General features: G+C 36.2%; 1 protein-coding gene across 3 annotated transcripts in view; it reads right to left on the bottom strand.

Moving 5' to 3' along the window:
* LOC135201438 (mucin-2-like) overlaps positions 1-22795 on the bottom strand; it is an 80099-nt gene that overhangs the window by 17074 nt on the left and 40230 nt on the right. For 2 of the 3 annotated variants that reach the window (XM_064230366.1, XM_064230369.1), the window contains exon 2: positions 13114-13161. The exons of the other annotated variant lie outside the window; for it this stretch is intronic. In XM_064230366.1, coding sequence (XP_064086436.1) covers positions 13114-13161 — 48 coding nt within the window. The remainder of the gene's footprint in view (positions 1-13113; positions 13162-22795) is intronic. 3 annotated transcript variants of the gene reach the window in all.

Below are 22795 nucleotides of genomic sequence, written 5' to 3'. Positions count from 1 at the left end.
CAATAATTTAGGCCACACTCTGCCTTTAACATCACACAGCAAACTGCCTAAACATTCCTATACTATACTGTGACGGATGTTGAGTTCTTTCAAAATGATTCGCGGTATGTCGACCACGCAGAGGGAGTCAAAGTTATACCTTTCCCTCTAGAAAACGGAACCCGGGGGTAGGGGCAGAAGACGAGCTTGAAAAAACAAGAAGGAAACCTAAGCATCTGGGTGTTTTATTTGTATGTCCATATCAAGACTACAGAAACATCACTTGCGTAAATACCAGATTGAGCTACACGCTTCGGTGAGATACGTAAGGTAGGAGAAAAAAGAAACGAACACTTGAAACGCAATCAGCACGAAATCACCAGCGGTGTTACAATCAAAGCCGGTGACAGATGGTAACGCCATGCTTTTTGCAATGGGAATCTTGCAAGCACGCACATACGCGAGAAGAAACCCATCCATGCAAACAGCTGGATAATGTTACAAAAGACAGCGGAGGATAGGTGAAATACCGTGGATGTTATGGATATGATTTTAACCCTGAAACAGATACACAACTGAAGTTTCACAATGTTTATGCGCATGGACATCCTAGCTGAGACCAACGGGTTACTGGCGATTGCGAAACATACTCTTCAAATCGCTGTACCTTTCAGAGTTTTGTGGTCTCCTCTCGCTGTTACCAGGACTGATGATATTTATATATATATATATATATATAAAGATACTGTACTTCATGACAGTCATGTCTTAAATCAGAGGCCACTGTATAATAGTAAAGTCAAGGTTGAAAACATCCACGGCAGCATGATTTGCAACACGTTATTAATTCAAGCTGTATTTTTTGCTTGTCATTTACCTTGAAGTTAAAGCAGCAGTTGCCGTCCAGAAGATTAGGAGTTCTCTCATTCTCATCAGATGAAAATGACTATCACATTCAAATTCTATATTATAAAAATAGATGAAATGACTTCAGGGTTAGGGTTTCAAATGAACAAAAGCATATTCCGGAATAAAATTAAAAGTTCTTCCATTATTTGCTTACTTCCACTTTTGTAAGTGCTCAGTGCACATTTATATCTTCATTTACATACAAACACTTAGCAACAGTGGTACGTTTCTAGTCTAAATTTCACCTGCATAAGCTCGCGACGAGCAATGATAAAAAATATGAAGAAAATATGCATTGTGAAGCAAAATTTCCTTTTCTATTTGGTCTTACCAGTCCATAATGCATAATCATTAGAATATGAATTAACTGTTGTTAAAACAACTTGACAAAGATTATTTTCTTCCACATATACAAAGAGTGACATGCTGTGCTTGCCAAGTTTCCCTAAAATAATAAATAAAATACAATCAGTTATTCCGACCCCTCGTCACGTTACTCAATCATTTATATAAATAACAAGCCGATAACGTCTCACTTTGAAATGTTGTAACAAAATTAATCATCTTCACCGTTTTCCTTTGGTTTCTAGTATTTTTAGGTATTATTGGCTACATACCAATGCTGAGAACTCTTGATATACATTTCACAACAGGTTTTCCTACAGTCTTATCTTTATTTTAGGCTTCCAAAATCTGTAGATAGATGCTTGTCCCGGACTAAACTTTTGTATGTTTCACACCCAGCATAGTAAATTACATATTAAAGAAACCCTGTATAAATAAAGTACAACATAGATTAGACCATCAGTTACACAAGACTTAGTTTACTACTGCGCATCGTGAATAGGAAAACGGTATATATATAATTAATTTCATTGCCATAATTTTAGTATGAAAGAATCTTGTATAAATGAATAAAATGCATTATTCAAGATGAAAATCGTGATAAACCCGACAGTAAGTACAGCAATATCAACAACCCATCTGGAACTTCATAAAGTGTTACGGCACGTTAAATACAAAGACAAACAAGATACCGATGAATTTACCGGAGAGAGAGAGAGAGAGAGAGAGAGAGAGAGAGAGAGAGGGTGGGGGGGATAAACCGGTCTTGTTCCAAGATATCCTTTCACTTCCACAGTTTAAGAGCACCACACCACACTGAGTTACCTACACATTTGCCACTAGCGTTTGTACATCACCTATAACTGATGAAGTACCATTATCCACACACTCCACAAGCGTTCACGCACCCCCAATCACGTTCTACTATCGACTGTAGAACAGTCGTTCATTGTTCTACTATCGATTGTAGAACAGTCGTTAAGTGAATGAATCACCAGTCTTTTCGGTGAAACTGCTGCGTTCTCTCTCTCTCTCTCTCTCTCTCTCTCTCTCTCTCTCTCTCTCTCTCTCTCTATCTCTCATCTATATATATATATATATATATATATATATATATATATATATATATATATATATATATATATATCAGTAATACTAAGAGTTGGGTGAAAAAACTCAATTCTTCGCTATTATTTCGGAAGTACGAAAACGAAAATTTGTACAAAAACTGCTAGAAAACGAGAGAGAGAGAGAGAGAGAGAGAGAGAGAGAGAGAGAGAGAGAGAGAGAGAGAGAGATCGTCTAGTCACGGAGACCTCCAACATCTGTCATCTTTATGTGTCACCTGAGATAATCGTCAGTGACGGGTCCTCACGCGTTTGAAACCATAAAGAAACACACGATCTTGAAAGCGACAGGACACACCTGAGACACTTTTTTTCGTACTCTGTGGATGACGATGGGACGGAGTTCACGCAACTGACGAAACAGAAGAGAGAGAGAGAGAGAGAGAGAGAGAGAGAGAGAGAGAGAGAGAGAGAGAGAGAGAGAGAGAGAGAGAATTTAGGCCAAAGGCCAAGCAGTGGGACCTATGAGGTCATTTAGCACTGAAACGGAAACTGACAGTAGAAAACCTCGCAGTTTCACTATGAATCAAGTGTTAGGAGAAGGTGGAAAGTCAGATGAAAGAAAGAGAATATGAACGGTGGTACAGAAAAAGGAATGAAAGGGGTTGCAGTTTGGGGCCGAAGGAATGCTGGAAAGAACCTTAGGTAATGCCTACAGTGCACCACGGGAAGTGCAGTGACGGCACTACCCCCCCGTATGGGGAGAGAGAGCAAAACAATCTCAACTATGCAATGCTCTCATTATTACTCATATATATATATATTATATATATATATATATATATATATATATATATATATATATATATATATAAATAAAGATAAATGCCACGAAGGAAAAATAAACGAAGGAGTCTGCGAGATCTTTCGGCTGACAAGCCCTTTACTGAAGCAGCTACTGACAAAAATACGAGGAAAGACAATACAAGAAGGTTCGTATAACTGACAGATAGGGATTAGGAAAAGGATTAGTGCCTAGAATCCGACACACCTGGAAGTAGAGAAACCTTCCCAAACAAGCATAAACAAAGGGTGCAATTAAAGGTTTAAGACAATCATCTTAGATACAATCTCCAGACAATTAAAGGATTATAGGTGACAGCTATACGGAACCTGGTAGACAAAAACCATATTCACAAAAAAATGACAGACATACATTACAATAAAAAATTTTTTAATAACTCTAAGGCAACTGATTTTTATTAAGTCAGTAATTATATATTTGAGGTCATTCTTAAACATGTTACAGATACAAGGGTCTAAATGAAAAGGAGGCCACGACTAACATTGAAATTACAATGAAAAGTAAGTTGTATTAAAGCAGATTCTAAAAGATTTCGTGATAAGACATCTCTTGACCGTGCAATTACTGAACTGTCAATCCAATTAATTCGGTGGTTGTTTTCACTTAAATGAATAAATAATGCATTAGATTTTTGCCCAGTTTTTACAAGTATTTATGCTCGCTTAGCCTTACTTCTAAGCCCTTGCTCGACTGTCCGAGGTAGAATGAGGGACAATCCATACATGGAATTTTATATATTATGTTGTTTGCTTTTCTCTGGGGCCATTTTTTATTAACATTCTTTTTAGTGTGTTATTATAGGAAGAAACAAGGTTGACATTAAAAGCTTTTAACAATGGTTTAATGGTTTCAAATCGTTAAAATAAGGCAAACTGAGAATGTTCTTAGAATTTTCTTTCTGTGTGTTGTTTTCAGTATAAAACTTTTTGTGGGCTTTATTATAACAAATGTCTAATATATGTGAAGGATAGCATAAATCTTTCCCTATTTTTCTTATGTATTCAATTTCTTGATCCAAATATTGTGGACTGACAATTCGTAATGCTCGTAAAAACATAGAGGAAAAATTGATATTTTTATATTAAGATGGTGGCCTGAGAAGAAATGAACTAAGTTTAAGTTGTTAGTCGGTTTCCTATAAATACTGAATTTACATTGAAATGGTTCTCTATGTATCAAAACGTCTAAGAAAGGGAGGCAATTGTCTTTTTCTAATTCTAGAGTAAACTTAATCGATGGTACTGGTTATTTAAGTTAGAGAGTAAATCATTTACATCAATACCGACAGGAAGAACAGCTAAACAATCATCAACGTAACGATACCACTTTACAGGAATATGAATGATATTAGGTAAGTAGCGTTTTCGAAGAATTCCATATACAGGTTTGAGAGCAATGGTGATAAAGGATTTCCCATTGCCATGCCAAAAATTTGTTGATAAAATTCACCATTGAATATAAACTTACAATCACAAATGCAACAAACTCGTGAGTGAAATAACTGTGACTTATAGGTAGAGGTAATTCATGCTGAGTTAGGTCATTGCTAAGATATTCTAAAATAGAGTCTATAGGGACTTTAGTAAAAAGAGAACATACGTCAAAACTAACGAATCTATCAGTAGGGCAAAGAGCAATTTTGTATAATTTATCAACTAAATCTAGAGAATTATATATATGAGAATCGGAGATGGTTCCAAGTAACGGGGACAAGATCTTAGTGATATATTTCGAGAGTTTATATGAAATTGAACCAACAGTACTGATAATAGGCCGCATAGGGTTATTTTCTTTGTGCGTTTTGACTAATCCATATAAGTAAGGTAGCGAAGGAGAATTGACTGACAATTTGCCTAGTAGTTCTGTTTTATCTTTAAGGATACTTTTCACTATGCTATTGAAGTTTTTTATGACTTGATCAAGAAGGGATTTTTTGTTAGTTTTTTATAAGTCACATCATCATCCAGTAGGGCCTGCATACGTGATAGTAGTCAGCTTTATCTAAAATTTACTATACTATTTGACTTATCAGCTTTTGTGATGTGGATAGTATTGTCCTTTTTTAAGATCGGTCAAACTTTTCTTATAGCGAGCAGGGAAGTTACTTTCATGCTTAACATTGGCAGCTCCGTAAACAATACCTTTAATCATGTCGGACATGATTTTGAGGAAGATCACAATATTTTTCAAATTTACTTAGGGATGACCCAATCATTAGAGCCGAAGGTCTACTTGTTGCAAAGAAAGATAAACCATATCCAAGCGCACTCACAACATTTTCACTTATTTGTTTACTAGATAAGTTTAACAACACAATCTTGACGTGCACAATTAGTCCAATCACTGCTATCAATAAGATTTTTAGTTTTCTGTCGAGTTTCCTTTTCAGGGCATCTGTAGTCCTACGTAGTTTTTCGTAAATTTCCCGTCGCAGCGAGTCCTTCCAATCAGCGGGGATAGAATGATTTGAAAGAGATCCTTGTTCTTTCCAGTTTCCTTGAATTTTTCTTTCTCTTCTTGCTTGGCGGCTGCTATGTGCTGTTTCAACATCATGGCACTAAAAAAATGGCCCCAGAGAAAGCAACAACATAATATATAAAATTCCATGTATGGATTGTCCCTCATTCTACCTCGGACAGTCGAGCAAGGGCTTAGAAGTAAGGCTAAGCCAGCATAAATACTCTGTAAAAACTGGGCAAAAATCTAATGCATTATTTATTCATTTAAGTGAAAACAACCACCGAATTAATTGGATTGACAGTTCAGTAATTGCACGGTCAAGAGATGTCTTATCACGAAATCTTTTAGAATCTGCTTTAATACAACTTACTTTTCATTGTAATTTCAATGTTAGTCGTGGCCTTTTTCATTTAGACCCTTGTATCTGTAACATGTTTAAGAATGACCTCAAATATATAATTACTGACTTAATAAAAAATCAGTTGCCTTAGAGTTATTAAAAAAATTTTTATTGTAATGGTATGTCTGTCATTTTTTGTGAATATGGTTTTGGTCTACCAGGTTCCGTATAGCTGTCACCTATAATCCTTTAATTGTCTGGAGATTGTATCTAAGATGATTGTCTTAAACCTTTAATTGCACCCTTTGTTTATGCTTGTTTGGGAAGGTTTCTTATCTTCCAGGTGTGTCGGATTCTAGGCACTAATCCTTTTATAATCCCTATCTGTCAGTTTATACGAACCTTCTTGTATTGTCTTTCCTTGTATTTTTGTCAGTAGCTGCTTCATAAAGGGCTTGTCAGCCGAAAGATCTCGCAGACTCCTTCGTTTATTTTTCCTTCGTGGCATTTATCTTTATTTATGGATTTATCACGTTCCTAACTTTCGTGATTCTGTTATACATATATATATATATATATATATATATTGAACATTTAAATTTCTTCGTGTACATCTTGGTGTGTATGTGTGCACCTAAGCTAAAATATCTTGGGTTTAGGGAATAAACCTTCAAACAATGACATCGAAATGTGGGAAATATCACATTTGTCGCCGACTTAAAGGTTACGAGGTTTGAGGGGGGGCTGGGTGTTATGGGTTGTGTACCCTGTATTGAGTTCAGAACCATTTCCTCATACATTTACCTAATCCTTCCACGATGGTTTGCACGCTTTTTAACACACATTATATATATATATATATATATATATATATATATATATATATATATATATATATATACACACACACACACAACACACATATATATATTATATATATATATATATAGATATACTATATATATATATATATATATATATATATATATATATTATATATATTATATATGGCATAAGAGTGAAAGACTAACAGTAGTATCAGCTAACGTATTCTCAACACACAAGGACGTAAGACTTACTGCATACTGCATTTAAAATGAACTATTCCTCTTGACTTGTGTAACCAAGGGCACGCATCGGGAGCCTACAGTTAAACTGAACAAAGTGATCCATAAAACAGGGGAACTAAAACGGCATTTGGAGCGAACAAGCGCCCGTTCCTCGTCAGGGAGAACGTGGCTTGGCCAAGGTGATCAACTTAAGTCTACAATAAATACCAAAGGATGCCTACTCAACGCTGAAACTTGCCTCCTCTTGTGGCCCCACCCGACACCTACCCAGCCTTCGGTGATCGCCCCACCCACCCTCCAAACAGAGAACATCAAAGGTCAGACGACAAATCAGAGCAGTGTGCAAATGAGACATTATAAATAACTGAATTTAACATATACGAATCTTACGGGCATTGACAGTGCAATGATTATTCCAACACGAATAGATAATGTCAACATTTTTATATCTGTTACTGGGTGAATTCAGAGCAACTAAAACCTAAAAACCAATTCCTTCTAATTTTACCACAAACTATACACATTAAAGAATCGACAATAGACATCTCTCTCTCTCTCTCTCTCTCTCTCTCTCTCTCTCTCTCTCTCTCTCTCTAAGGGTTAATGAGACAATTCTTTTCCTAATCATCAACCTTCAAAGGCAATCAGGCGTTAACAACCGCGAATCCGCCGCAGCCAAATTTCACCTCTAAGCACATCCATTAATGCGATCAATTCGCAGAAAGTCCTTGGGGGAAAAAGCCCACCCTTCAATTATATGGATATCTGTCATTATGGACGATTCCCGCAACAATAAGAAAAGTTGAAGAACCTGCGTTGAAGGCACTGAATTAACGCTCACAATTATTCCAGTGATGAAAGTGCGCCGTTAACTCTCTTGGTTGCCTACTAGACATAGTACGATATGCAACCCAAAAACTCAACTTGGTTTATATCTCCATAATAACTTTTCAATCAAAATTCAACAAGAAGCCAAATTGTAAGATGTTGCTTCGGTTTCTTCAAATTCACCTTGAATAATGAAACTCTTCACTTCATGTTCAATGAAATTAATTTAAAATTCAAGAATTTTGTTCCCGCCAAAACGACAGCCAAAACTTCTGATATGGTTCTAAAGAAGGATATCCCTAGAAGGAGAATGGTTTCATCATTGTAAGGAATGTAAAGGTATTATTCCACTTCATATCCATCACTCGATGATACCAACGATCAAAGTGAAATTATAAATGAGAGAGCCAAGGGGAATTTAAATCTCTTCCCTTGTCCTGGCATCGTCAACTAGTGAAGATGCAGCGCTAACTCACTCTCAAAGCAGTGTAAAAATGCAAACTATTTTCCTCTCAGCTTCGTTGTCCATTGGTGTTTGTTTGTTTGTTTGTTTGTATGGTGTTTTTACGTTGCATGGAGCCAGTGGTTATTCAGCAACGGGACCAACGGCTTTATGTGACTTCCGAACCACGTCGAGAGTGAACTTCTATCACCAGAAATACGCATCTCTCACTCCTCAGTCCATTGGTGTCATGACGTCAAATTAGCTTTGAAATAAAATTGGACACTATTTGTCTGTTCTTCTCTCTCGGCTTCGTTAATCACTGATGTGATGCCATAAATAAAAAAAAAAAAAAAGCGAACCTGTTTCCCCCAAACCACCACTCTCTCTCTTCTCTCTCTCTCTCTCTCTCTCTCTCTCTCTCTCTCTCTCTCTCTCTCTCTCTCTCTCTGTCCATGACCACAACAGCAGTTTCCACCAGATTTTCAAAGTGAAATCTCCCACCAATCTGACCCAAAGAATAAAATCCTCCATCTTTCTGACTCAAGCCGTCATCACCACCCGTTACGTCTGAAAATTTACTGAACGAAAAATGGCAAAATAACTGACGTTCAGACCTCTAACAGGGTATCATTTCCTCCTATCTTGAATATTTCGACGCTGATACAAAAAGGATGGGAAGCATATAACTGTTTCTGAAATATTAACGGGTGCCCGGACGTTTAATAAGAAAGCAAGCGAGCATATAACGGCATATTAACATAAACGTTATATATGTATATATATATATATATATATATATATATATATATATATATATATATATATACACACACACACACACACACACACACACAATTAGCACAAGAACTTTCCTCTAACAACATATAGCTCGAGAGAGAGAGAGAGAGAGAGAGAGAGAGAGAGAGAGAGAGAGAGAGAGAGAGAGAGAGAGAAAACAGTTTTAGTAGCTTCACACATTTCTTCAGTAGTCTCATTCACGGCGTGTCAAAAACTAAAACTCTACTTAATAAATAACCAGACAAAAGTCTAAACATATCCTTCTATAAAGCTCCATAAATCATATACCACTAACTTAAAGAGTTAACTAATGACTTTAAAGTTCTGACGAACTCATTCTATCCCAAAAGAACAGTGAAGTAAGAGAACCCAGGAAAGACAGAAGAATATCGATAAGGTGAGAGTGAGCAAAAGGACACAAGCCACATATGGAACTCTGGACTTGATGGCGAAAGATAGGACGTGGTAAGAGCTCCTGTGAGGGAATGTGAAATTGAGAGCCACAGTTCTTCTAACATGATTCTCGGTTAATGGCTAAAAGACAGAAAAGTAGTAGTAAGATGTCTTTCTCATATAAGTCCAAAATCTCAGAACTGATACTTGCCTTCTTAGAGATTGCAGACACCAAAATACATCAGCGTCCAGACCCATCCACAATATGATGACAAAATGTAGTTTAGGAATAATGAATAATCAACAGACAACGAAAATCTAAAAAGTTTTGTGGCATAAAACTAGTACAGACAACTAACAACATACTACCAAATCAAACACTTCCTCGTATTTAACGTTACTAAACATTGACAAACAACACTCAAAGAAAAACAAGAAAAACCATCATACTGTTCTCACACCATCTTTTACTTCAAGTGTATTTCCGTCTAGAGAGAGAGAGAGAGAGAGAGAGAGAGAGAGAGAGAGAGAGAGAGAGAGAGAGAGAGAGAGAGAGAAACAAATAAACTGGAAGATTCGTCAAATGTAAACGAAGCATAAGGTGTAATTAGCATAGAGAATCATTACCGACGTTTCGTGTTAATCGTATCCCTACCCAGACCATCGCCGATGAACAAGCATTCTCTTTCGGCAAACGAAATTAAGCAGTAAAAAATTAATAATAATACGCACGTTTTGATTTTCTTTAATTGTCTGATATATCACACACCGCCGCCATGGTTTCTCACTTTTCTCTCACGATATACTGAAATTTTGACCTAAACTATTATAGTACTACACTGAAGCATGTCGGACCATTACAGGATATTAAGATTTGAATAATTCTGATCATATAAGCATTACCAAATTCTTTCTTCCCTTGTAAAATAAATCTGAGAAACCCATTGTTAATTTTGGATATTTTTATACACTGCATACACACACACACACACCACACACACACACACACACACACACACAAGTGCTTTCGGCTTACAATATTACAACATAATACTAAAAAGAAGGCTCAGAGATTTCAACAGGGTGAAGATGGTAATCCAAGGATTATATGCATGTGTGCAAAGTCCGTAGACTTTTCTTACTCACTCGTTCACTCTGAGTTATTTATCGCGATTGTTGGGGAACGATATATTTTTAACACCCCTCCCTCCCCCACCACAAAATATAAATAAATAAATAAATAAAAAACTAACATAAGGAACGGCGGGCAACAGGGAAACAGCGAGAGCGCGCGGAATTCTAAACCAGCTTAAATGAAATAAAAGCTTAAATGAAATAAAACACAGCTCGACAAGTCTGCAATTACTGTAGCATGACTTACAAAAATATTAAAAATTTCCACTTATAAAGTAATGAATATGACTATCATCATCAAAGCACAAGCAGGAGATAAATAGGTTGAAAGTGAAAATGAGATAATTTAGAAAAAAAAAACGAAAGCAAGGGCAATGCGTAGTTATAAAGACGCTTCAGACTAATGAGGGAAAATAAATACGAACAAAGAACCACAAAATTCAAGTTCAAATGCATTTGAGTTATCATTAAAAACGTAAATGTTGCTACTACTTACCACAAGGGCAATAATCTATCTAGTGATTATCAGCATCGATTTAAACATTACGACATGCAGTATGTCTTAATGGAAGTTAATTGCATCATTATAGAAGTAGGTTAAGGATATAAAGAATCACCTTCTCAAGGGAATCTTCGATCTGCTGTTTATCAAGAGGAATTTGGGAATTGAAACATTCAGCTGGATACACGATTTTCATCATCATCATCATCATTTCACATTTTCAAACGTAGGTAAACATTATACATGAAGTGCTTTCACGATCAGCATCATTATTGTAACTTGTAATATTTGACGATCCTTAAATGAAAAACATTCTGCCTTTTAACATTATCATCATCATTGTTGATGTTATACAACAATTCTGAAACAATTAAATGAGTTTCCATTCATAATTATCACCATCATCATTATTTTGTTTGTCATTATTAAATATTACAAAACTACTACCAAGGCCAAAAATAGAAACTGAGAGTTACGTTTTCTAGCAACTTTCATGGATACATCGACAAGGTAAGCTCGATTACTTCGTTAAGTTTGCTTTAATAGTAGGTACAAAAAAGAAAAAGAAAATGGAGAATTTCTTGAGGTAAAAATACTAACCGACGAAAAGCTAACAATAAAAATAACACCGAACGGGAACTATTTGTTTGTTTGAGGACATATTCTTGAGGTAAAAACACGGGCCACCGAAAAGCTCACGATAAAAATAACACCGAACGGAAGCTATTTGTTTGCTTGAAGACATAAGCAGATGGCATTCAAGTAACTGCTATTAACCACAAAACGGAGAAACGCCTATGAAGGTCATACGAATTACAACTGCTGGATGTTAACTTCATGATTATACGAAAGGTGGAAACTGTTTGAGGTTATTGGTTATTGGTAAAGGAAATCGTATGATGTACATCATATCATGCAATGAAAAACGATAAAATCTTGTATGTAAAATATATTTCCAATGTAAATCGATAAAACTTTGTGTCCATTTATTTTTTTTTTATAAAAATTCCTTTGCAAATTTTGCAAACATCTATATTTGTTAGACTGAAGTAGGGTTTAACTATCTATTTTGGTTACCTCTCCAGCATAAAACATATCTGCATAGATCGAACTCTTCACACAAAGGACGCAAATAAACAAGAAAAATCATCAGAAATCAGCACAAGCAATAACTTCTTTTTCCATAATACAACTAAAACTTTATGTTACATATCTAATTACTAAAGAAGCAAGCAATATAAAAAACATGCAACTAAAACACTCTAAATTTAAGATGGATAAGCCTAAGCTTAATTGCAAGAGGGAAAAAAAGCATTTAAAAGTTTATATAACAAGGTAGAAAGTATATAAATATACAGAATTGTTAAAAATTTAGCCTTGAAACTTCAAACAGATGGAAAACTATTACTAATATACTTATTCTACATCAAAACATTTAATTCAATATTTAAGTTTATACTAAAAGAAAACATTCAACAAGTTGAAGCGACAAAAAAAAAAAAAAATAAAATTAAATAAAACACAGAGGGAAGGGAACAACAGGAAGCATTTGACAAAAAAGAAAAAAAAAAAAGGAATAGGAGTATAAAAGGTTAGGACTGAGAAATGACGAAAGGGTCGTAAAAGATCCACATAAAAGATGAAAGAAGGGAGAGAAATAGCAAGGAATAAAGGAAAGAAAAAGTATTAACTAAGAGTGAAAAGAAAAAGAAAATGGAATGGTGAAAAATAAGGGAAAGGTTTAGAAAAAAAGAGAGAAAAGACAATTAATAAAAAAATAAGAAACAGAACCAAGGGATGACGATTGCGAGATAGACCAGATCAAATAAGGAAGAAAAAGTGAAATGCAATAAAAGTAACAAAGAACAAAATATGAGAGAGAGAGAGAGAGAGAGAGAGAGAGAGAGAGAGAGAGAGAGAGAGAGAGAGAGAGAGAGAGAGAGAGAAAATAATATCTAAAAGCAAGCAACCTTCTTACCTGTTAACCCACCAGCACCAACACGGTCTACCCCCTGAGCCACCATACCTGAAGAGACAGAGAGGAAAAGCTCTATTAGAAAAGTATTCACCAAAGATGAATCCAGAGATGCAAAGCCTTACAGAGAAGAGTGCGGGTCGTAATTCTAACAAATTTCTACCTCATTTCAAATAACTGTCCATTAACTCTGCAGCAGCAGCAGCAACTGCGAGCAGCGGAAAAGGGGGGAGGGGGAGAGAGGAGGGGGGAAGTGGAAGTGGTAAGAGTCGGGGAGATCAAAAGTGAAATGCACTTTTGCATCCCTCGTGGCAGAGTTCAGTCGCTTTGATGCATTGCAGACGATGTCGCAACGCTCCACGTTACCTCATCAGTGCAATTGCTCCTCTTATTGCGCCTTCAGCCGGACGCGGTTAGCCGTAATCAACTTCTTTGATCTCTCTCGATATGAAGAAAACGGAGTCAACAAGGCATTTCCGCCTGGGGGCTTCAGCTTTATCCCCATTGCCCTCTTGCAGTAAAAACACTCCAGGCCATCATTCCAGACTATAACCAAACCCACTCTGGAGTGATTCATGCTTTCAAACTACGGTATGTATGATTGCTTTCAATTTTCTTCCTGCATTCATGGAATATTGTCACTGCTTAAGTATAATTTGCCATAAACATCTGACTAGCAATCATTTCGAAGCATCTGCTCCAGATGCTTTCTAAGAGATCATGAATATTAGGTTTATTACGGGGTAAAAACCCGGAATAGAAAACTGGTATTTCTATAAATCATTGTCATATATAAGACAAATCTCAAGTGTAAAATCATTCACCAATACATAAAAATGAGAGAGAGAGAGAGAGAGAGAGAGAGAGAGAGAGAGAGAGAGAGAGAGAGAGAGAGAGAGAGAGAGAATCTTTGTTAAATGTCTACCAAGGGAATTTCGCCGTTAGAAGCCGTGATCGTGGATAAGAACATTTCATCCTTTCCAGGCCCCTATCATGTGTAGGAATGACATTTTAAGTCAGCCGTGAACTTTTCACTGCCGATTTAGGCATGTGTTAGGAACCAGCGAGAGAGAGAGAGAGAGAGAGAGAGAGAGAGAGAGAGAGAGAGAGATTCGCGTTCTTCATGAGTCCTAACCCAAAATAGATGCGCTGCTCGTTGGTACACATACAAAGGAGAAACGACCATAATAACAATGTGTGTGTGTGTACTATATATTATAGTATTATCTATATATATGATATATATATATTAATATATATATATATATATGTTAATATATTATTATATACTATATATTATATATGTATATATATAGATATATATATAATATTTTATATGTAATATATATATATAATATTATATATAATATATATATATATATATATATATATATACATATATATAAACACACACACACAACATTATTGGTTGATGAATCCATGTTGAACAACAGCAAGATAAAAGTCCAAGTCAACTGAAAGGGTGTTCAATATTATATATCCAAAATGGACAAACTACTAAACCTGTGTGAAAACATGGATCCAATGTGCCTTACAAAGGTTCAGGTACTGATAATTACAATATTAAATTCGGAATAAAAAAAAAGTAATGTAATCTTTAATGTCTAAAAGAGAGAAATCTTTCAACTTCGCATTTCTTGGTAAAACTGGCTGTACACCAGGTAATGATTTTCCAATGAATGAAAGAAAAAAAAACTCGTGGGAGGATGACAACCCATACTGAGAACAACAAGTAACACACGACAATACAGACAAGAAAATGAAAGAGAAACCGAGCCTTGACAGACGGGTCTATCTATAGTACCGTAATAACAACGAACCATTGTCGTTGTCTACAGCAACTTCACACAAAAGACATCGCACGCGCGGGCGAGGGAGAATGAGAGAAAAGATGAAAGTGAAAGAGAGCGAGTTCAGATCACCAAAGAGAGAGAGAGAGAGAGAGAGAGAGAGAGAGAGAGAGAGAGGTATGCAAGCCAACAACAGTTGCCTCTCCATCACGATACACCTCACGATGGAAGACTCAACCCCAACTTTCACTCTTGGAAATAAAGAAGACACACTCGCGCCGACAACACACGTCTGTCTGTTGCTAAAGGAATGCTTCGCGGCGCCTACCATCCATAATTAAATGACTATTACGCTTAATAAGAGAGATAACCCACTTTCATTCAATCGTTTTTACGACCCATATTTGAATCCTGGATACACGAGGATGCTTTTAGCTCAAATTCTCTCTCTCTCTCTCTCTCTCTCTCTCTCTCTCTCTCTCTCTCTCTCTCTCATATATATATATATATATATATATATATATATATATATATATATATATGTATATATATATATATATATATATATATATATATATATAATTAATCTTAACTTTATTACAACGTACTACGAAGCTACGTATCAATTAATAAGAGCTATATGAAATGTTAACATAATCATTAGTTATTTCCCTTTCCTTCAAAACATTATATCAAAAGGCTCTCTCTCTCTCTCTCTCTCTCTCTCTCTCTCTCTCTCTCTCTCTCTGCCAGAACTAGGGAATGGAAAGGCGCGTGGTTCAAGCAACAGAACGAACACGAACATAAACAAGCAAACGAGAGCAGTGGAAACCACAGCTGGCAACTTTGTGGCAAAACGGAGGTGGAAGTGTGTGTTCACGTGATGCTTTAGTACTTTGGCTTTTTCTTAATGTAATGATATATACTTGTCTATTATTAGATTATGATTCATTGCACTTACCAAAATGTTGGCCTTTTGCGGGTGATTTCACCTGTGAATCATATTCAGTCTTTCAATAAACATAATCAGAATCAATAAAACATAAGGCCAGATTATAGTCTACAAGAGCGAGTGCATCGACACTGTTCTGAGAATAAAATGGTATCCCATTACATCACTTCTTTTACCCTCGAGATCTAGCGCACACAAAATCAAATCATATATTTCGTGATATACATACATACAATAGATAATATATAATATAATAAATAAATATATAATATTAATATAATATATATAATATAATAATATAAATAAAATATAAATATAATATTAATATCTATATATATTATATATATATGTATATATATATATATTATTTAGAGAGAGAGAAGGATGAGAGGAGGCGGGAGAGGAGAGATGACGAGACGGGATGGAGAGGAACAGAGCTCGGCAACCTGGACCAGTCGATACGTGAGAGAGAGAGAGAGAGAGAGAGAGAGAGAGAGAGAGAGATACACACACATATGTTTCAATGTGTATGCACGTTTTGTATATCTTGACTTGGAGTTACCCACAACATCTGTATACCAAACTCTCTACAAGAGCCAGGCAACAGATGATCAACAAAAGACACAGATGGATGAGAAAGTTAGGGCCGGAAGCCGATAAGTTTTTTATATTCCTTTTTTATCGAGTCTCAGTGTGGACTTACAGAGGCAATGGAGTGGCTAGCCTTTGGTTATCCACCTGACCCCAAAACAGGTTTTCCTTTGCACGAAAGGAGTGGTTAGGATCTACCTAGCGGTACCTGAGGAATGGAGGAGACGACAGCTATGCGGCGAGCTGTAGCATCTAAACGAATGCAGTCATGGTTTAGGACAACTGTTATCTATGGATACCAAATATTTCAGTGCTATCGAAAACTCAAACTTCGGTGCTACTTGAGTTTTCTCTACAGGTAATACAGTTTAGAGTTATGAGTTTATGTACAGATAACGAAGCTCAATGCCTATCTACGTGAACCATAGTTTAACCTATTCTACAGACGACACAACTCTCTTACGGGTAAAGACAGCAGTATTCTCTACTGATAAACAAGGCCAGTACTGCCTAAGGATAATCCGACTACGGTGTTATCCAAGAATAACAGCTTATTCTCATGCAAAGGTACCACATTACCCGGTTGCTATAAAAGATACTTTTTCGCCCACGACGTAACTCATGCATTTGAAAAAAAAAAATTAACCAAGGTTGGTAACATTACCATCGACATCGGCCATACAATCAACTCTAATTGCTCCCATAAAGTGAACAGATGCCAAGGTTTTCGACGCAGCTTTTCTCTCAAGTACATAGAAATCTGACAAGATGACTATGAGATGGCTGAAACCGCCCTTTGTGGTACGCCTGCACTATTTGCTGGCGTTCCTTCTGGCTATGTGTCGAAAAAACATTTCTTTGAGAGAGAGAGAGAGAGAGAGGAGAGAGAGAGAAGAGAGAGAGAGAGAGAGAGAGAGAGAGAGAGAGAGAGAGATCCATATTCTAAAGGGCTACGTACTTTACATCTACTTAATTAAAGGGCAAATATTCAGAGCAAATACCGAAGTATTTCATAACCAAAGGTACTGAGGACCACCGGGAGTTTGCAGTCTACTTTACAACGGAACTAATAACACACCTACACAGACTAACAACCAGGTTGCTAACTACAATAACTGTAAGCTATAATGAGAGAGAGAAAGAGAGAGATGCTATGAGAAACTATTAAGAACTTTCCATTCACTTCAACCCTGAGAACTGGTTGCACCATTAGAGTTCAACGTTGGGCAACAAAAAAGGTATAAAAAATGGGTTGCTCAGTTGAAGCTACAGAAGGCACCATATACCCAAGTGTAGTAGTGCCCCGTGGCAGGGCACGAAGAGTGAATGCTATAAGAAAAACTGAAGGTTTCTTTGAAACGCACTAATGTGTTGTGTCACAAAGATGTTCAAGGCGAAGGAATATAAAACGTCTTGAAATGTCTTACTTTTAATGATTATCTTAAGACTTGCACTAAAAAATGTTTCACATCCACCATGTTGTGTTCTGCACAGTATTCGAAAATTTGCCTGTATCATTCAATACGTATTTCACCACACCTAATTTCCAATAAAGAAGGCTTTCACAGCAAGCGAATACGTTATATATATATATATATAATATATATATATATATATATATCTATATATATATATATATATATATATATATATATATATATATATGCATGCAAGCGTGCACACACGTACGCGAGCTACCACACGCAATACATACAGACAAAAACTCAATCTCATTTTAAGCGTAAACTTAAGTTTGCAGAAATAAATTGTTCGTCTAATTTAGTTGACGATTTTGCTAAACAAGCACGAAATCATTTTATTTCCACCTGATAGCCCCCAAGGGGTCAAACTTATCCCAAACTCACAACATGAAAATATAAAATCTTCTATTAGGAATAAAACTTTAGATATTAGTCCAATACGATCTCGCTTCATTTCTCAAACGGCAAATACAATCTGAACGATCAGTGCTGGTTTATTTAGTTTAGTTTTCCACATTTCATCAGCTGTTATGATTGTTAACTGAATTTTGAGCCAGAGGCTGGGATCATTAGTATATATTAAATTGCTGTTGAATAACATAAGGTATAAACAAATCTTTTGAAAGAGAAAAAATGGAATTAGGACAAATAAAACACACCCCTTCATACTCATTCATAAAACAAACAAAAACAAAAAAACGCTATAACCGCAAGCTGAACGCGAAAACGTTAGAATGAAAACAGCTTTACTAGTATAAAAACGAATAAGAACACACAATAAAACAAAACCTAGCAAGGGCTCGTACGTGCCTGATACAGACTGCAACGGGAGCTTCTGTCTTCAAGACAAATCGATAACCTGCGAAATGGAGGAGTCATTCCTTCCATGTCCTCGAGCTCCTTCGATTCAGATGGACGGGTGCGGCAAAGAATGGAGATCAAAATCTCTGGTAAGGGGCACACGTGATGCCGTTTCATAAATAGCAGTCACCGTTATCAGCCACTATAGTCATCTGTGCCAACAGCATTTAACGGTCAAGGGCCGTTACGCCGAAAACAATGATTGAAAAATCATATTGGCTTGACGGTCTCATGTTTATTTTCTACAAATGCCCTTTTAACGGGACAATTTTTTTGCAAGTCGTCTAATTCTCTATGTGGTTATCTTCTTGACTGGTCATCTTATATCAAAGTACCGTATACATTTATCAATGATTATCGCCGAACCTTGTCAATTAATGATAACTTTAAATCTCGTTGCGTTCACAAATTGTCATATGTTTAATCACATTCGCAAGACCTTGAATCACAGGTTGAATATCTTTTGACTATTTGGCCACTGGGATGAGCCATGTTGTCTGAATACGGTCCCGAGGCTCCTTTATTCAAGGCTAATCTTGTCATTTGAAGCACTCTGAATAGGCTACAAATGAATCACCATTCATCAAATGCCTTTGTCCAATGTTTGTCACTCGGCTGATCCCTATGTCCAAGTGGTGCGCCTGAAATCCTTTTCTGAAACGCAGCTTTTCACGCGACCCTATTAGAAAAAACCGCGTCACCTTACCAATTTGCCCTCTTCCTGTCAGTAATTATTACAGCTGTACACCACAATTTGCACTTGTCACTTCATTAATCACTTCGTGCAAACCACACCGCAAGAGTTAACTGCTTGCACATTCGCTTATTGACGTAATGACGTTGCTTTCTCAGGCAGTCCAAGCGGCGGGATGTGGGTCACTATTCTGTACAAACAACGTGACGGTGGAATTTTTCTGCAGTTAGCCTCCGTATTTAGACTGGGATTACCTGCTGGCTCCAAGAAAGGCTACGTAAAGTTCGTTCGCGAACTGGCTTGCTTAATCATTCCACCGAATACTAACTGTTATTTTGGCCACCACACCGTTTCCTTGTAGCTATGAGAAAGAAAATCTCTCTCTCTCTCTCTCTCTCTCTCTCTCTCTCTCTCTCTCTCTCTCTCTCTTATGTGAGAACCATTTGTATGAAAAAGATTAAATACATTATATATTTATTAATATAATATTATATATATATATATATTATATATTATATATATATAGATATATATATAATAATATATATGTATATATATAAAGGTATAAGCCACGAATGAAAAATAAACAACGGAGTTTCTGCAAGATCTTTCGACTTAACGTCCTTTACTCCGTTGTTTATTTTTCCTTCGTGTCTTATTCCTTTATATATGGAAAATTTATCACGTTCCAACCAACTTTCGTGATTCAGTTACACATATATATATATAAATATATAAATATATATATATATATATAATATATATATATATATATATATACACAGAGAGAGAGAGAGAGAGAGAGAGAGAGAGAGAGAGAGAGAGAGAGAGAGAAACACTACTTGTAATGTACTTTCCAGTGATTTCCATTTAAACACATTGTTATTCATTGTTATGGAGTTGCGAGTTCCTAAGACCCAAATGTTAATATACTTAAGACCAGGCCATATATGTACAGAATTTAAAATCCTCTGTCATGCACAAATAGTACTGTATGAGGTCCGTGTTTTAAATGTTCTTGGTGTCGAGCGATTGGTAAGCTAACTATTTATCAATGGAATCTGTTCTCCTCTCTAGTTCGTTCCGCCTTTTTCGTCAGCTCATTAGTTTGTAGACTTTAATTAGAATCCTGATAGTGTAATTGTACAGTGTTCATCAGAATAAAATGTAATGAATGTTTACATTATAATGTTCCTTTGTATTCTGTCGAATCAATTACGATGGGTAAAAATTTTTAGAGCATATCTTGTTCTTTGTAATGTTCCTAGTATGGGACGTGCTTTTTAAACAAAGTGAGCTAATTCTTCATTTTAAAGCAACCTTATCTGCAGATTCTCTCCTACTTTGAGAGTTTTATTACCTCAGTATCTATAAATTATTCAGCGAGTCATCAAATATTTGATGTTTTGGGTTACACCAGGTCTAGATCAAAAGGAAATCTTTGGAACTATCTCCGGAGAGAGAGAGAGAGAGAGAGAGAGAGAGAGAGAGAGAGAGAGAGAGAGAGAGAGAGGCTTTTGGAATATCTTGTTAATGGTTTCGGTATTCCAGTTTGACGGAACAATGAACATCATTCCCGCCTGTCTCTCTCTCTCTCTCTCTCTCTCTCTCTCTCTCTCTCCCCACCCTTGCTGCGACCCACACCAGTCGTACAAAAGCTGGTACATGATTCACAGGTCAGGGGAGCGGAGGTCCATAGGATTATTTGGGAAAAGCAGAGAGTCAGACGCGCTATCACAAAACACACACACACACACACACACAGAGAGAGAGAGAGAGAGAGAGACTAGATTTTTTAGGTTTTTGATTACATAACAGAGGCTCATTACATCATTACGATATAAACCCAGTTACCGGCCCATCAAACTCTCTCTCTCTCTCTCTCTCTCTCGTAGTAGCCATCTTGCTTGGTGAGACGTACCCGCGTGAAGTCAGATTAATCAACAGATATCACAAGTTTAACATACGACTAGAATTTGAGAAATATCTAGAAGTGTTCGTGAACTATCGGTGATAAGATTAGTGTGAAAATAGTAGGATAAAGCGTCTTCTAAGTTAGTTTATCAAGTGTAATACTATAAATCAGAACAAGATGGCAGTAAGTTCCAACTGCGGGAAGAGGTGGCGTAATTTGGCGTGTTTAGCAGATTCGCAATACGATGAGGTAGCAGGAAGGGAACTGGCATTTCTCATCTTATGAAATCAGCAACAGTCCTAACCAAAAGATACAAAAGCATTCATAGATATATTAGAAGGATATAATCCTTCAAACTGGAACAAATCTAATGAAAACATCTTGAAAATAATTGAAGAAGTTCCAAATAAAATCCAAGTGGGTCAAGAGAACTCATAAAGAAAATATACATAAACCAACATATTCCGACAAGAAAATGAATAAGGTGAATCTTGTGAATATCCTAATTGATGCATTAGGAAAAGAATGCCAAAAGCATGCAAACTGGTAAGGTTTAAGGTTTTGGATAGCATAGTCAATCCACAAAACCTAATCAGAAAATGTGCTGCATGCAACTTCCGACCATCCACAGTGTGCTGAGGAATACAAGATTTGAGAAAAGATCACAAGAATTTTTTGTTAAACATGTCTATCAGGATAGACAATGTTATTAAATCAAGATTGAATGTACAAATAGTTGAGGATGAAGAAGAAGAGGAAGAGGAAGAAGAAGAAGAAAAAGAAGAAGAGGAAAACGGAAGAGAAGTAAACAAAAAATGAATGACAGAAAAAATAAGGAAAACAAAGAACAAGATAAACAAAAGTTATGGATGCAGAGATACTCATTGATACTACATATGAGGCAATAAAGCAGCATACCTACGAAGAAAATAAATTACGATATGACAACAGAAAAGCAAATCCCGAAGAGGCTCTACCCAGATCTACACAATGACGGGAAAGAGGAAAAAATAGACAAGAAAGACAAAATCTGCAACCTTTTGAAAAGAGGGAATTGCAGATTTGGAGAAAGATGTTACTACAAACATACCTAAGATATGTCAAAACTATGAAATATATGGTAAATGTGCATACTTAGATGGATATGGGGATGATTGCAGAGATCTGCATCCAAAAATATGTAAAAAACCTAAAAGAAGGAAAAGGATGTAAAGTTCGACAAAAAATGCAAATATATGCACCCTGTAGCCATGAATCATAATCAAATAAATAACCAACCAAGTAATAAAATCCAAAATAAAGAAAGAAACAGATAAAGAGAGAAATCAAGAATATCAGGTAAAAGAGAAAAGCAAACCACCAATGAGATATGCAGAGGTG

Source organism: Macrobrachium nipponense, chromosome 28, assembly GCF_015104395.2.
Source record: "Macrobrachium nipponense isolate FS-2020 chromosome 28, ASM1510439v2, whole genome shotgun sequence".
NCBI lineage: Eukaryota > Metazoa > Arthropoda > Malacostraca > Decapoda > Palaemonidae > Macrobrachium > Macrobrachium nipponense.
Note: the sequence above shows the minus strand (reverse complement) of the source record. Positions and strands in the feature narration are given on the sequence as shown.